Source organism: Anomaloglossus baeobatrachus, chromosome 3, assembly GCF_048569485.1.
Source record: "Anomaloglossus baeobatrachus isolate aAnoBae1 chromosome 3, aAnoBae1.hap1, whole genome shotgun sequence".
Classification (NCBI taxonomy): Eukaryota; Metazoa; Chordata; class Amphibia; order Anura; family Aromobatidae; genus Anomaloglossus; species Anomaloglossus baeobatrachus.
Genome location: NC_134355.1, coordinates 219,945,585 through 219,960,262, shown reverse-complemented (window position 1 = coordinate 219,960,262; position 14,678 = coordinate 219,945,585). Strand labels below are relative to the sequence as shown.

At 41.3% G+C, this 14,678-nt stretch overlaps 1 protein-coding gene across 9 annotated transcripts in view; it reads left to right on the top strand.

Moving 5' to 3' along the window:
- Nucleotides 1-14,678, top strand: part of CEP170 (centrosomal protein 170) — a 974,470-nt gene that overhangs the window by 125,773 nt on the left and 834,019 nt on the right. For 7 of the 9 annotated variants that reach the window (XM_075339727.1, XM_075339731.1, XM_075339735.1 and 4 more), the window contains exons 3-4: nucleotides 1,978-2,067; nucleotides 5,419-5,500. The exons of 1 other annotated variant lie outside the window; for it this stretch is intronic. In XM_075339727.1, coding sequence (XP_075195842.1) covers nucleotides 1,978-2,067; nucleotides 5,419-5,500 — 172 coding nt within the window. Of the gene's footprint in view, nucleotides 1-1,977; nucleotides 2,068-5,418; nucleotides 5,501-14,678 lie in introns of those variants that run through there. One more of the 9 variants, XM_075339733.1, reaches the window with a different exon arrangement.

Genomic DNA, 14,678 nt, shown 5'->3' with positions numbered 1-14,678 from the left:
AGTGGGAGGTGAGATTGGGAATAGCTACTTTACAGGATAGATCTAGGCAGCAGAATTGCAGCAGATGGAGGAGGTAGCAGATCCGAGAGGTGGGAGAGGGGGCAGCAGATCGGGGAGGGGTACAGCGGCTAATGGGGGAGTGCAGTAGCAGATGCAGGGGCACAGTGTCTGATGGGGGAGTGCAGTGGCAGATGCAGGGGCGCAGCGGCTGATGGGGGAGGGCGGTGGCAAATTGGGGAGGGCGGTGGCAGATGCAGGGGGGCAGTGGCTGATGAGGGAGGGCGGTGGCAGATGCAGGGGGAAGTGGCTGATGCAGGGGGCAGTGGCTGATGGAAGAGGGTGGCTGCAGATGCAGGGTGGCAGTGGCTGATAGGGGAGGGTGGCAGCAGATGCAGGGGGCAGTGGCTGATGCAGGGGGGCAGTGGCTGATGGGGGAGGGCGGCAGCAGATGCAGGGGGCAGTGGCTGATGCAGGGGGGCAGTGGCTGATGGGGGAGGGCGGCAGCAGATGCAGGGGGCAGTGGCCAATGGGGAGGGCGGCGGCAGATGCAGGGGGGCAGTGGCTGATGGGGGACGGCGGTAGCAGATGCAGGGGGGGGCGGCGGCAGATGCAGGGGGGCAGTGGCTGATGCAAGGGGGCAGCAGAAGGAGCAGAGCAGCGGCAATGCAGGGGCGCAGCAGATGGAGGTGCAGGGGCGCAGCAGATGGAGGTGCAGGGGCGCGGCAGATGGAGGGCGGCGGATAATCTGGGGCAGTGGCTGCAGCGGCGGATGATCAGGGACAGCGGTGGATCAGGGGCAGTGACTTACCGATGGTCACCCGCAGGGATTGTTCTCCTCAGCTTCCACAGACGGAGAAGCTGAGGAGAGCGATCACCTACAGATCACCAGCCCCAGATACACGGTGATTGGAGAGATCGGTCACAAGGCCGATCTCTCCAATCAGAGCTGGGGGAGGGTGCAGCAAAGGTCACCCAGCTCCAGCCAATGATCAGTGCTATAGCTACACTGATCATAGCTGGATTTCAGTGTTTCAGCCATTTTCAATGGCTGAAACATTACACTGGCTGTTACATTACACTGGCTGAGCAGCGTTTGTCAGCCAATCACAGCCTCCGTAGGTCCGGGGAGGAGACGCTACCCCTCCTGAGGTCAGGTACATGTCCTCTCCCTCCCGAATCTACAGTTTTTGAAAACTGATCCCGGTCACCGGGTCCACGATTTCGCCATGACTGATATATCCGTCATGGGTACCAGGGCACCATGACAGATATATCTGTCAAAGGTCGTGAAGGGGTTAATAACCACAGTATCACTTTGTTTGATTAGCAAGCACACCCACCTGACGTAAACCCCATAGAGAATCTATGAGGGTATTGTCAAGAGGAAGATGAGACACCAGACCCAACAATACAGAAAAGCTGAAGGCTGCTATCAAAGCAACCTGGGATTTCATAACATCTTGGCAGTGCCACAGGCTTATCGCCTCCATGACACGCTGCATTGACGAAGGAATTCATGCAAAAGGAGCCCCAACCAAGTATTGAGTGCATTTATTGTACAGACTTTTCAGTAGGCGCCAACATTTCAGAGTTTAAATAATTTTTTCAGTTGGTCTTATAAAATATTCTAATTTTCTGAGATAATGACTTTTGGGTTTCATTGGATGTAAGCCATAATAATCAACATTAACAGAAATAAACACTTGAAATAGATCCCTCTGTTTGTAGTGACTTTATATGTTTCCCTTTTTGTACTGAATTTCTGAAATTAGCTTTTTGAGGATATTCTAATTTATTGAGATGCACTTGTATGTGCTGTATTTGAAATGACTGTCCATTGGATCCTGAAAGTGTTTGATGTCTATGAATGAGACGTGATAGCCTGAACATTATATCTTATACATTAGTCTTTAATGCATGCTTATCAAACAAAGCCTACTGATTTCTTCCTATTTTTTGATTATTTAAATTCTATAGTCAAGAAGTGTTGACAAACAACATGCAGTCATCAACTATGAAGCATCTACTGATGAACACTTGGTGAAGGATTTGGGAAGTCTGAATGGGGTAAGTCAAAATAGAATTACTCTGCATAGGAAAGTATATTTTCAGATGTACTAACTTTGTTCTTGAACTAGTGTGCAGTCATGAACTGTTTATTTCAATAAGAGTAAGGCCTTGTTCACACACTGCGTTTTTACCTGCATTTTTTTTACATTTTTGCTGCAGAAATTTCTTGAGTAAATGGTTGTAACCTTTCTGTAGACATTCCCCAGCAACACCTATGGGAAAAAAAAATAGCTGTGCACACACTGCGTTTTTTTTTGTCATGAGAATTCTTTCTGCAGAATTTCTTGAAAAAAAGAATGAGCATGTCACTTCTTTTCTGCAGGTACCTGCGTTTTTTTGCCATAGATAATGGTAAAAAAAACGCAGGGACCAACCGGTGGAATAAACGCATCAAAAACACGGTAAAAACGCATGTGTTTTTTGGTGCGTTATTGGTGCGTTTTTTGAACCCAAGTGCGCTAATCTTTCAGACTCAAGAAATGTCTTCAGAGCCGAAAGGCGGACGCCAATAGATGATTGTTGGGGGAGGTAAGGACCTGACATGTCCTATTTCAGACTGCAAATCCTTTTGTTCTCTAAACCTAACCCACTGTCAGTGGCCCTCTCATAAAGAACATTGGAGCACCCAGCCCAAGAAAAAAATCACTTTTGTATAGGAAAGCCATGCGAGAGATCTGCCGGCCACAATGATCAGCTAAACCGTAATTTGGTCAGTAGCTATGTGAAATGCATGGGACCTTTTAGCTGCTGTTTGAAATCTCTACAATAGCAAAAGAATCGTGTGTTTTGACTGCCTGATCCTTTAAGGACCTATCATCATAAAGTAACCACATGGAACAACCCCAAAGTTCCAAGAAAAGATGCTCCAGAATTATGTTATAGGGAAACTCAGAACTGTTTTAGAAGTATTTTTTTCCTCTGGACGGCTTTTTTTAATAGCTATACAAGTGCATCTCAATAAATTAGAATATCATCAATAAGTTAATTTAATCAGTAATTCAATACAAAAAGGGAAACGCATATATTATATAGTCATTACAAACAAAGTGACCTATTTCAAGTGTTTATTTCTGTTAATGTTGATGATTATGGCTTATAGCCAACAAAAACCCAAAAGTCATTATCTCAGAAAATTAGAATATTATATAAGACCAACTGAAAAAATTATTTTAAACTCAGAAATGTTGGCCTACTGAAAAGTCTGTACAGTAAATGCCCTCAATACTTGGTCGGGGCTCCTTTTGCATGAATTACTGCATCAATGCGTTGTGGCATGGAGATGATCAGCCTGTGGCACTGCTGAGGTGTTATGAAAGTAATTTTTTCTGATAATCAGGGAATATATATAAGTAATTAATTAAGAAGAATATTTTATTCCCAAAGTGCAAAATGTATTATTAAGTATAGTAAAAATGCTGAACACAGCAAAACCAAGTGATCTCTTTCACAGTTATTACATGTAGGAAAACCGCCAGGTACGTTCCTGAATATCAGGGGCAGACCAGGGAATCCTGAAATAAACCTGTAGCCGATATATTACATCACACAGAAACAGTTTGATACAAACACACAGAGCTTATTAGGGCCAATATTCAGCAGTATTCCTATAGTTGGTAAGGTCACATGACCATCCCACTACTGTGGAAAGGTAAAAATTGCTGTTGGCACCAATGCGGCAGTCCTTTAGTGTGTTAATACACTGGAATGCATAGATGGTACGTCTGGTGATATTCGCCTTTTATTTGCCTCCAAATAAAAGGCGAATATCACCAGACGTACCATCTATGCATTACGGTGTATTAACACACTAAAGGACTGCCGCATTGGTGCCAACAGCAATTCTTACCTTTCCACAGTAGTGGGATGGTCATGTGACCTAACCAGCTATAGGAATACTGCTGAATATTGTCCCTAATAAGCTCTGTGTGTTTGTATCAAACTGTTCCTGTGTGATGTAATATATCCACTACAGGTTTATTTCAGGATTCCCTGGTCTGCCCCTGATATTCAGGAACGGACCTGGAGGTGTTATGAAAGCCCAGGTTGCTTTGATAGCAGCCTTCAGCTCGTCTGCATTGTTGGGTCTGGTGTCTCTCATCTTCCTCTGGACAATACCCTATAAATTTTCTATGTGGTTTAGGTCAGGTGAGTTTGCTGACCAATCAAGCACAGTGATACTCTGGTTATTAAACCAGGTATTGGTACTTTTAGCAGTGTGGACAGGTGCCAAGTCCTGCTGGAGAATGAAATTTTCATCTCCAAAAAGCGTGTTGGCAAAGGGAAGCATGAAGTGCTCTAAAATTTTCTTGTAGACGGCTGCACTAACTTTGGTCTTGATAAAACACAGTGGACCTACACCAGCAGATGACATGGTTCCCCAAACCATCACTGGTTGTGGAAACGTCACACTAGAGCTCAAGTAGATTGGATTGTGGTCTCTCCACTCTTCCTCCAGACTCTGGGACCTTGATTTCCAAATGAAATGAAAATGAAATGACATGCAAAATTGACTTTCATCTGAAAACAACACCTTGGACCACTGAGCAACAGTTCTTTTTCTTCTTGGCCCAGGTAAGACTCTTCTGGTTTTGTTTATTGGTCATAAGTGGCTTGACACAAGGAATGCGACACTTGTAGCCCATGTCCTAGATTCGTCTGTGTAGTGTCTCTTTAAGCACTGACTCCAGCAGCAGTCCACTCCTTGTGAATCCCCCCCAAATTTTTGAACAACATTTTCTTAAGAATCCTATCAAGGCTGCGATTATCCCGGTTGCTTGTGCACCTTTTTCTACCAGACTTTTTCCTTCCACTCAACTTTCCATTAATATGTTTGAATACAGCACTCTCTGAACAGCCAGCTTATTTAACAATAACCTTTTGTGGCTTACCTTCCTTGTGGAGTGTGTCAATGCCTACAATTCTGGACATCTGTCAAATCAGCAGTCTTGTCTATGATTGAGTAGCCTACTGAACCAGACTAATGGACCATTTTAAGCTTAGGAAGCCTTTGCAGGTGTTTGGTAATTATTCTAATTTTCTGAGATGACTTTTGGATTTTCATCAGCTGTAAGCATTAATCCTCAACATTAATAGAAATAAACACATGAAATAGATCACTCTGTTTGTAGTGACTCTATATAATGTTTCCCTTTTTTAATTGAATTGCTGAAATTAACTTTTTGTTGATATTCTAATCTATTGAGAAGCACTTGTACATTTAAATCACTTCCATTCAAAGTTAGCCATTCTATGGTTGTGTAAGTGGGGTGCTTACACATAATCTTTGTGTTACCTTGCATTTCTGTGTGTTTGAGTGTTTTGTTCTTTTTCATTCTTATCTTTTTATAGACATTTGTGAATGATATCCGAATTCCTGAACAAACTTATGTTACTTTGAAGCTTGAAGATAAACTGAGATTTGGTTATGATATCCTTTCATTAAATCTGTTTTTGGTTGCCAAAAATGTAATCCAGTTTGTTAATAAGAGTGTATAACAATATCCTAGAAAATTTGAATGAGAATCAGTCTATTAATATACATAAACAATGATTGCAACACCAAGAAGGAAAAGATACTGACGGCATGCACATTTCTGCTTGTGGCACTCATACTGAATGAATTGAAATGGTTTGAAAATCTCTTGCTTCCATTTTGTAATGGTTTGCATTTTATTATGTCTATCCATCTTTAAATTTTCATAATTCCACAATTTTCCTTCTTGCTGTTGGAATTTTAATGTTGAGGTGTTAAAATATCAGTGAATACAAGCATATCAAGAATTTTAACTTCTTCCCACCCTGTGCTGTACATTTACACTGCTAGTAACTGGTACTTATTGAACATGATCTTATATGTATGGGGAGGTAAAGCAGAAAGATACTAGGGAGCAAGGAGGGAAAAACACTGATAAAAAATATAAATGCACTTGTGTTTTTGCTACCATTTTTTTCATGGCTGAATTAAAAAAAACGTAAGACATTTTCTATGTGCAAAATAATCCTTGCTCTACCAAAAATATTATTTACAAATTGGTCTAACTCTTTGTTACCACCTCACAGGTGGGGAATATCAATATGCTGATTAGACAGCATGATTTCTGTACAGGTGTGGCTTAGACTGGCCACAATAAAAAGCCACTCACAAATGTGCAGTTTATCACACAGTCCAATGGCACACATGCTGCAAGTTTATTTAATCGTATGAACGTATACTTTACCATCATATAAAAATAAACACTGGACAATAAACAATGATGGAAAAATATCAAAAAGGATAAAAATCCAAGTCAGATATCGAGGTTTCCTATGTATTCAATAGCATTATCATTTATAGTATAGAAATCATTCTTGTCACCAGGGTAGGATCTAAGGGGGCACTCCTCAACAATGTGCTGGATAGTTTAACGGTCTGCTCCAGTCACAGGTAGGAGAGTCAAATTTTCCCTACTTATGTATAAGATCTGCACAGATACCAAAGTTTGTTTTAATGCGATTTAACCTATGTTTTCCATGGTAGATTTAAGCCTGGTGGAGGATTTTGTAAGTTAGGGAACATTTGGAGCTCACCGTCTACTACTCTGACCCAAAGTTCTCGCCATTTCTCCTCTAAATTCAACTCATGTTCATGCAAGGCGATTGCAGTTTGGATGGTTGGATGTCTTGATTTCAATCGTTGTATTGTAACATCTCTGATATTTTGGTGTAGTGGGAGTTTTTCATTATTCACTACGTTAGTGTATTCTTTAGTAGTAGCTTTTGTCTTCTTAGATTTGCAGGTGCGATATCACTCAGCACAGGTAACCAGTGAACAGGTGTAGGTCTAATAGCACCAGATAGTATACACATAGAGTTGTTCATCTGAGTGTCAATTAGGTTTACATGGCAGCTTTTTAACTATACTGGTGCACATTATTCTGCAGGAGAATACACCATGGTAAGAGTAGATATTCTCAAAACAGGTGTTGCTGATCCCCCAGGAGGATCCACAGAGTTTCTGAATAATATTATTACATGCTTTCAGTTTCTGCGCCACATTATCCAAAAGGGATTTAACACTAGAAGTCCCAGGAATTTCGAGCTCCATAGGGTTCCAATGGTAGAAATGTTTAATGACCCCTCTCTGGGACTTCTAGTGTTAAAAGTTAGACTTCTATCAAGGATTACACCCAAGTACTTAGGGTTGAAATTGTGTTTAACAAATTGGCCTTCAAATTGTACTTAAAATTCAGTCTTAGCACTTGCAATGTGTAAATGAAAGCAACATACTTCTGTTTTCGATAGGTTGGGCTTTAATTTCCATTATTGAAAAAGGAGTTCAAATATGTAAACATTTTATTTAGCAAAAAAAATAGCGGGGGGGGATTTTGGTGAACACACATGTTAAAAGGGTTACAGACCTACAAAAAGGGGGACACACCGGTATAGGCACGTAACACACTATATATATATATATATATATATATATATATATATACCGTATTTTTCGCTTTATAAGACGCACTTTTGTTCCCCCAAATTTTGGGGGAAGTAGGGGGTGCGTCTTATAAACCGAATATACGGATTATATACTGCAGGGTCCAGGGGAGGTGGGGCCGCTCTGGAGCGGTGCTGGGGGAGCTGGTGGAGGCTGGTATAGACTTGTGAAGCTGAGGGCGGCAGCGTTTGATCTCCTGCACCCGCTCATATAATATGCACAGCTGCTGTCCACCCCTGTGGTGCTGAAATTGCACCGCGGTGATGGGCTGGGGGAGCTGTGCATATTATATCTGCCCGTGCTTCCCTTTGATCACAAATGCCCCCTCCCCCTGTGTTATCTATGGCCCCCATGCTGCTACCCATAGTAAAATAATAAACTCTTTACTCACCTCCTCCAGCATCTGCCCGTCTCCCTCCTGCCCTCCCTCCTGCCGCTATGATCAGGCATGCAGAGATAACACACTGCTGTGCCGATCACATGACCGGGACTGTGAACCAGGAAATGCAGGCAGGAGGCAGGAGGCCGGAGCTCAACCCTGAGGAGGGGTACACGAGGGAGCACAGTGCTGGAGAAGGTAAGGAAAGAGTTTATTTTACTAAAAGCAGCAGCATGGGGCAGCGTGTGTGCCAGCCACAGGGGGCAGCGTGTGTGCCAGCCACAGGGGGCAGCGTGTGTGCCAGCCACAGGGGGCAGCGTGTGTGCCAGCCACAGGGGCCAGGGTGTGTGCCAGCCACAGGGGCCAGCGTGTGTGCCAGCCACAGGGGCCAGCGTGTGTGCCAGCCACAGGGGCCAGCGTGTGTGCCAGCCACAGGGGCCAGCGTGTGTGCCAGCCACAGGGGGCAGCGTGTGTGCCAGCCACAGGGGGCATCGTGTGTGACAGCCACAGGGGGCAGCGTGTGTGACAGCCACAGGGGGCAGCGTGTGTGACAGCCACAGGGGGCAGCGTGTGTGACAGCCACAGGGGGCAGCGTGTGTGACAGCCACAGGGGGCAGCGTGTGTGACAGCCACAGGGGGCAGCGTGTGTGACAGCCACAGGGGGAAGCGTGTGTGACAGCCACAGGGGGCAGCGTGTGTGACAGCCACAGGGGGCAGCGTGTGTGACAACCACAGGGGGCAGCGTGTGTGCCAGCCACAGGGGGCAGCGTGTGTGCCAGCCACAGGGGGTAGCGTGTGTGCCAGCCACAGGGGGCCAGTTTGTGCCAGCCATAGGGGACATGTTGCATCACTGGGGGACGTGTGCCAGCCCAAGGGGGCTATATTCAATATAAGGTGGCCATATCCAGATTAAGGGGGCTAATTTTAGGATGGGGGCTATGAGGGACATATACTCTATATGATTTGTTAGACAGACACTGGCATTATTAGACGGACCCCATTTATTAAAAAAAATTCTCTATTCCTTCACCAAATTTGGGGGTGCGTCTTATAATCCGGTGCGTCTTATAAAGCGAAAAATACGGTGTATATATATATATATATATATATATATATATATATATATATATATATATATATATACATGCACATATATTATAGATAGATTATAGATAGATTATAGATAGATATGAATTGGGAACCAGCAAAAGGATGAAATTTCACCAGAATTGTAAAAAACTTCTTTATTAATCCATTATGTCATATATAAATATGAGGAACGTCAATCAAATAATAGCACTCCAGCAAGGGACTACATGTTTCAGCACTATGTGCCTTCTTCATGGTCCTACTTAAACTGAGCTCCAACACTAACAATATATCCTCTATTGTGGAACATTTTCAAATGACCCTCAATTAAAGCAGTGAAACAGGCCAATTAAAAACATCTGAGCAGATGGTTGAAACTCAGTTCAAGAATATTGCTAGAAAAATACATATATTGAATATGTGTTATACATAGACAAATAATGCGTACGTTTGATAATAAATAAACGATGATATAGGATAACTGCGACTAGATAGTTTGTGTGTGTGTGTGTATATATATATATATATATATATATATATATATATATATATATAAAAATACATATATATATATATATATATATATATATATATATATATATATATATATATTAATATAAAAATACATCCTGTAACAAGCAAGATCTGTATATCAAAGACAATCACCAATATGGTTCACAGATGGTACAATATCATAGAATAGGCTCAGGATGAATGTATAACCTTTTATAAAGAGGAGAGGGGGATAAGGAAAAAAAAAAAAAACCTTTCCCCTCCTTTCCTTCTTAATATTGTGTGATTAGATCCATTCTGCTATTCAATCCGTCAGGAACTCTAGTCTCCAGTAAAAAGATCCATCTGCTTTCTCTGGATAAGATTTTACTTCTAAAATCACCACCCCTGTGTGGTTTTGAAGCCACTTCTATTCCCCTAAAGGATAAACTTTTTAAATCTCCTTTATGCACAATTGCGAAGTGTTTAGAGACCGCAGAGGCTCCTGCAATGGGCAAATTCACTGAGTCAGACAAATGTTTTCTCATACGTTGTTTCAAAGAATTAGTGGTACAACCAACGTATTGAAGTCTGCAAATATTGCAATCGATAAGATATATTACATTTTCTGTATTGCAGTTAATGAAAGAAAAATTTTCAACGTTTTTTCCATTTTTTTTTTATAGAAGAAAATGTTTTTGTTTTAACAATATACTTGCAGCACTTACAGATTTTTGCACCTCAGCCATAACAGCCTACAGTTTTCATCCAATTTTGTTTCAATTTTTCGTCTGGATCAGTGAATAAGCTTGCCGTCAACATGGATCCTATAGTAGGAGCCCTCCTAGCAACAAATCCAATTCAGTATTTCTTAAGTATTTCTTTCAATTCACCACTTTGTTCCAGAATGGGTAAATGTTTTTTAATAATGGAGTCTACTTGTTGATACTGTGGACTAAATTTAGTACTGAAGACTATACCCAGATTGTTGTTTTTTTTCTTTGATATTTTTATATTCCAACAAATTCTGTCTATTTAAGTTATCCACTATGCCTCTTGCTCTTTGTAGAGACCAGTTTGGGTAACCCCTAGATTTTAATCATTTTATCAACTGTTCAGATTCTTTCAAATAGGTATTTTCTTCAGTACTATTTCTTTTAGTTCGAATCAATTCACCAGTGGGTATGTTCCTGATAACATGACTGGCATGACATGAATTTGCCATCAGTATACTGTTCACAGCAGTGGGTTTACGATAGGGTTCTACCAACACCTTTTTCCGCTTTGGATCTGTATTGAAGGTCAAATCTAAAAAATTAATTGATAACTCGTTCGTGTGACATGTCAATTTAATATTGAAACTATTGTTTAGATATGAAAAAAAGGAAGACGCAGAATCCTTCTTCCCCCTCCAAACAAAAAACAAATCATCAATAAAGCATCCCAGCCAAAAAATATTGTGACTAAATGGATTGTGGGAATAAAAATTATATCTCTCCTCCCACACTGACATAGTTAAATTTACTAAAGATGGTGAAAATTTGGCTCCCATACTCACTCCCTGTATCTGCAAATGATACTTCTCATCAAAAACAAAATAATGTATACTCACTGTAATTGGATAGATAATATCTGAGACTTTCCAATGCAACAGAATGTGGAATTGACGGATATAATCCGATAACATCACATGAGAGCCACAGATAATCATTCCCCCATACAATTTTTTCTACCATATTAATATCTGCTTTGCTATATCTCAGGTGACTAGGAGTTAGAGCCACAAGGGGTTGTAAATAATGATCCACCCACTCCCCAAGGCGTTCGCTGAAAGATCCAATCCCTGAAATGATAGGTCTCAGTGGGGGAGGAAAATCCTCTTTATGCACCTTGGGAAGTGAGTGGTAGATGGATGTAATAGGATGGTCACAATACAAAGCTTCACTCAACTTATCTGAAATAGCTCCAGTAAATACACCTTCCTGCAATCATTTTTTCATTTCCTCATTGAAAGGGAGAGTGGGATTTTCATTTTAGTTCCCTATACACACTGGAGTTTTCCAATGCGGTTGAATTGAGTTTTTTATATAAGCCAGCATCCAGAACGGTAATAGATCCACCTTTATCTGACTGGACAATTTTTAAATCTTTGTTCTTGCTCAATTCCTGAAGAGCTTTATGTTCAAGAAATGTCAGATTATGATGGGTCAATTCCGCTCTGTTATTCAATTCCATTAAATCTCTTTTCACCACTTCTTGAAAAACATCAAGCATAGGAGGTCTGGATTTGAGTGGGTAAAATTTTGTATTTTTTACATGAAAGAAATTGTTTAAATTGACCTGGTATTCTTTGGAACTTTCAGATTCTAGTTGTCTCAGATTAAAAAACCCCACCTGTTCCTCAAACGTAAGTAATTTTTCAACATCCCTGTTGTCTGTAGAGCAAATATTATCAGTACCAACATTATCCTCAAAATTACATTTTAGAGTTAAACAACGTGCTAGACGATTAACATCCAACACTGTGTCATACACATTAAATTTACATGCCGGGGAAAAACTGAGTTCTTTTGACAAAAGTGAAAGTTACGGTGCTGAAAGTATATAACTGGAAAGGTTATAGAATGGTACAGTTATTTTTTTCCGTTTCCAGAGTTTGTCCTGGTAAGCCTGTCGTCTTATGTTTAATATATCTTTATTATTGTTATTATATATTTGTATCAAATCAAGGTTACAAAAAGTATAATTTTGACAGTTACATTTCTTTTAGTGTATGTTTATATTGAAGAGGCAGTCCAACAATAAGTTTCGACGCTAACGACATCCTCTACATATAGGGAATAAGGTTTCCAGGGTCTCATCGGGATCCGATTGATATTATACTGATCCCTGGAACCCTATGGGAGCGTCTCTTTTCCAAGAGAAAAAACAATCAAAACACAACAATAGGAAAGCCCCTCGTAGTAATTGTCTGACGTACACTGTAACATATGTGATTGTTTTATACTACTCAACTATAAGAAACAGGTGCAGGAACTCCCACTCTAGGATTCCTTAAGATAGAATATACGAAAGATTAAATAGAAAGAAATAAAGAGAAGTAAGACATAGAGCAGGAAGGGAGAATAAGGAGAGGAAAAAGAAAAGGAAGAAAAGAGAAACATATCACCATGATGTCACCTCACCAGTCCCTCGGTCGCAAGACCCACTAATCGTAGACCCCTTCTATTCTAGAGTACCTTGAGTTAGCCAGATCTGAAATTGTTGAGATTCTCTGAATTCAATCCAGGGATACCAGGTTGTGATCCAAGTCTGAATTGTGTTTGTGTCAGATGCCCTCAGCTCCTCCATACGGCGCAGAGTATCTACAGCTTCCACCCAGTCTACTCTCTTCAACTCATAGGATGTTTTCCAGTTGTCTGGGAATAATCTGTCTCATTGAGATTACAAAATAAGATAGGAAATCTTTACGGATTTTGGGGACTGATCCATTAAACATGGAAAGTAATGCTCTCTCTGGCTTGGGGGTCACTTCCGACTGTGTAAGTTGGTTATATAGGGAGAAAATTTCATCCCACAGTTTTCTAATCGCTGTGCATGTCCACCAATCATGTAGCATTGTCCCTGGTGATCCCCGACACCTCCAACACTCGTCGGCAACCTCTGGGAAAATCTTATGGAGTTTGTCTGGCGTTCTATACCATCTGGATAAAATTTTATAATTTAGTTCTTGTATCCTACTGGATACTTTTAATTTGTGTGTTAAGGTAAAAGTTTTGTTCCAAATTGTTTCAGGAAAAACACGACCCATCTCTCTATGCCACTGGTCTACGTATCCGGGCAGGCCCCCTCCCCCACTCTGTAGCGACACTATTTTATAGATTGTAGAGATAACATGAGTTGGTGTCTCCTGAGCAATACATAGCTTTTCAAAATGGGTCATTCCCTCATCAGATCTGGACCCCGGTGTCAAAGAATCCACGTAACTTCGAAGTTGAAGATAAGAAACCAGTGTCCTGGTTCCGTCCTTCTATCTCCCAATAGGGAGTTCAATGTTCTACAAGCTGCGGAGGATACCACATCCCTAACATGGGGAATTCCCATTGTGTAGACAGAGATAAGACTGGGGTGAAACTCGTGTAGCCAACAGGGGAACTTAGGGTTACCCACCAGAGGCATCAGAGGTCCCGGATTTTTGGTCAAGCCGTATCTTCTATTGATGGTGCGCCATGTGCCAGTTAGGGAGAGGAGGAATGGAGTCAGTTCTATGTTCGATAAGTGATCACCCGAGGACAGACAAAAAATTCCCAATGCACTAGCTGGAGCCAAGGTATGTTCCATTTCTACCCACAATTTATTCTCTTTATTGTGTAATAGATCTAGAATACAGTTTCCAACTGCCGCCACATGGTAGGCTTTAAAGTCAGGTAGTCCCGTCCCTCCCTCCCACTGGGAGCGTATTACTAGAGAATGTTTCAGGCAAGATTTGGTACCGTGCCAGGTAAAATGCCGTATCATCCTTCTTAGTTTATGGAAGAAGGGCTCTCCCAAATTGTACGGGATGGTCTGAAATAAATATAAAACTCTGGGTAAAATATCAATTTTTATAGTGTTAATTCTACCGAACCAAGAGATTGGGAGGGTATGCCAATTTGTGAGATCCCTCTGAATGGAGTGCAAGAGATCTGTGGAGTTTGGGGGTCTGCTGGTATTTTAATCCCTAGATATTTAATAACGCTACTACTCCATTTAAATGGGAAGGAAGGTTTAAGTGATCTTTCTTCTACAGTAGGGAGTGACACATTTAATATCTTTGTTTTCTGGAGGTTGACCTTAAAATTAGACAATCTACCAAATTTCTCAAACTCCACCAGGACAGCCGATAAGCTTATCCTTGGTTGAGTAACATAGAGCAATAAATCGTCTGCAAACACAGTCATCTTATGGGAACGGGGGCCCACTTGTATTCCACTGATTGAAGGATTCCTCCTAATAGCGTTTGCTAAAAAGTCCATCACTATGATGTATAAGTATGGGGACAATGGGCACCCCTGTCTGGTGCCGTTTCTAATCTCAATTGGACTGGACAAGCGACCATTAATGCTCACCTGAGCTGTGGGAGCTTGGTATAATGCCATTATCCAATTTCTCAGCCGAGGGTGAATCCCTATCCCC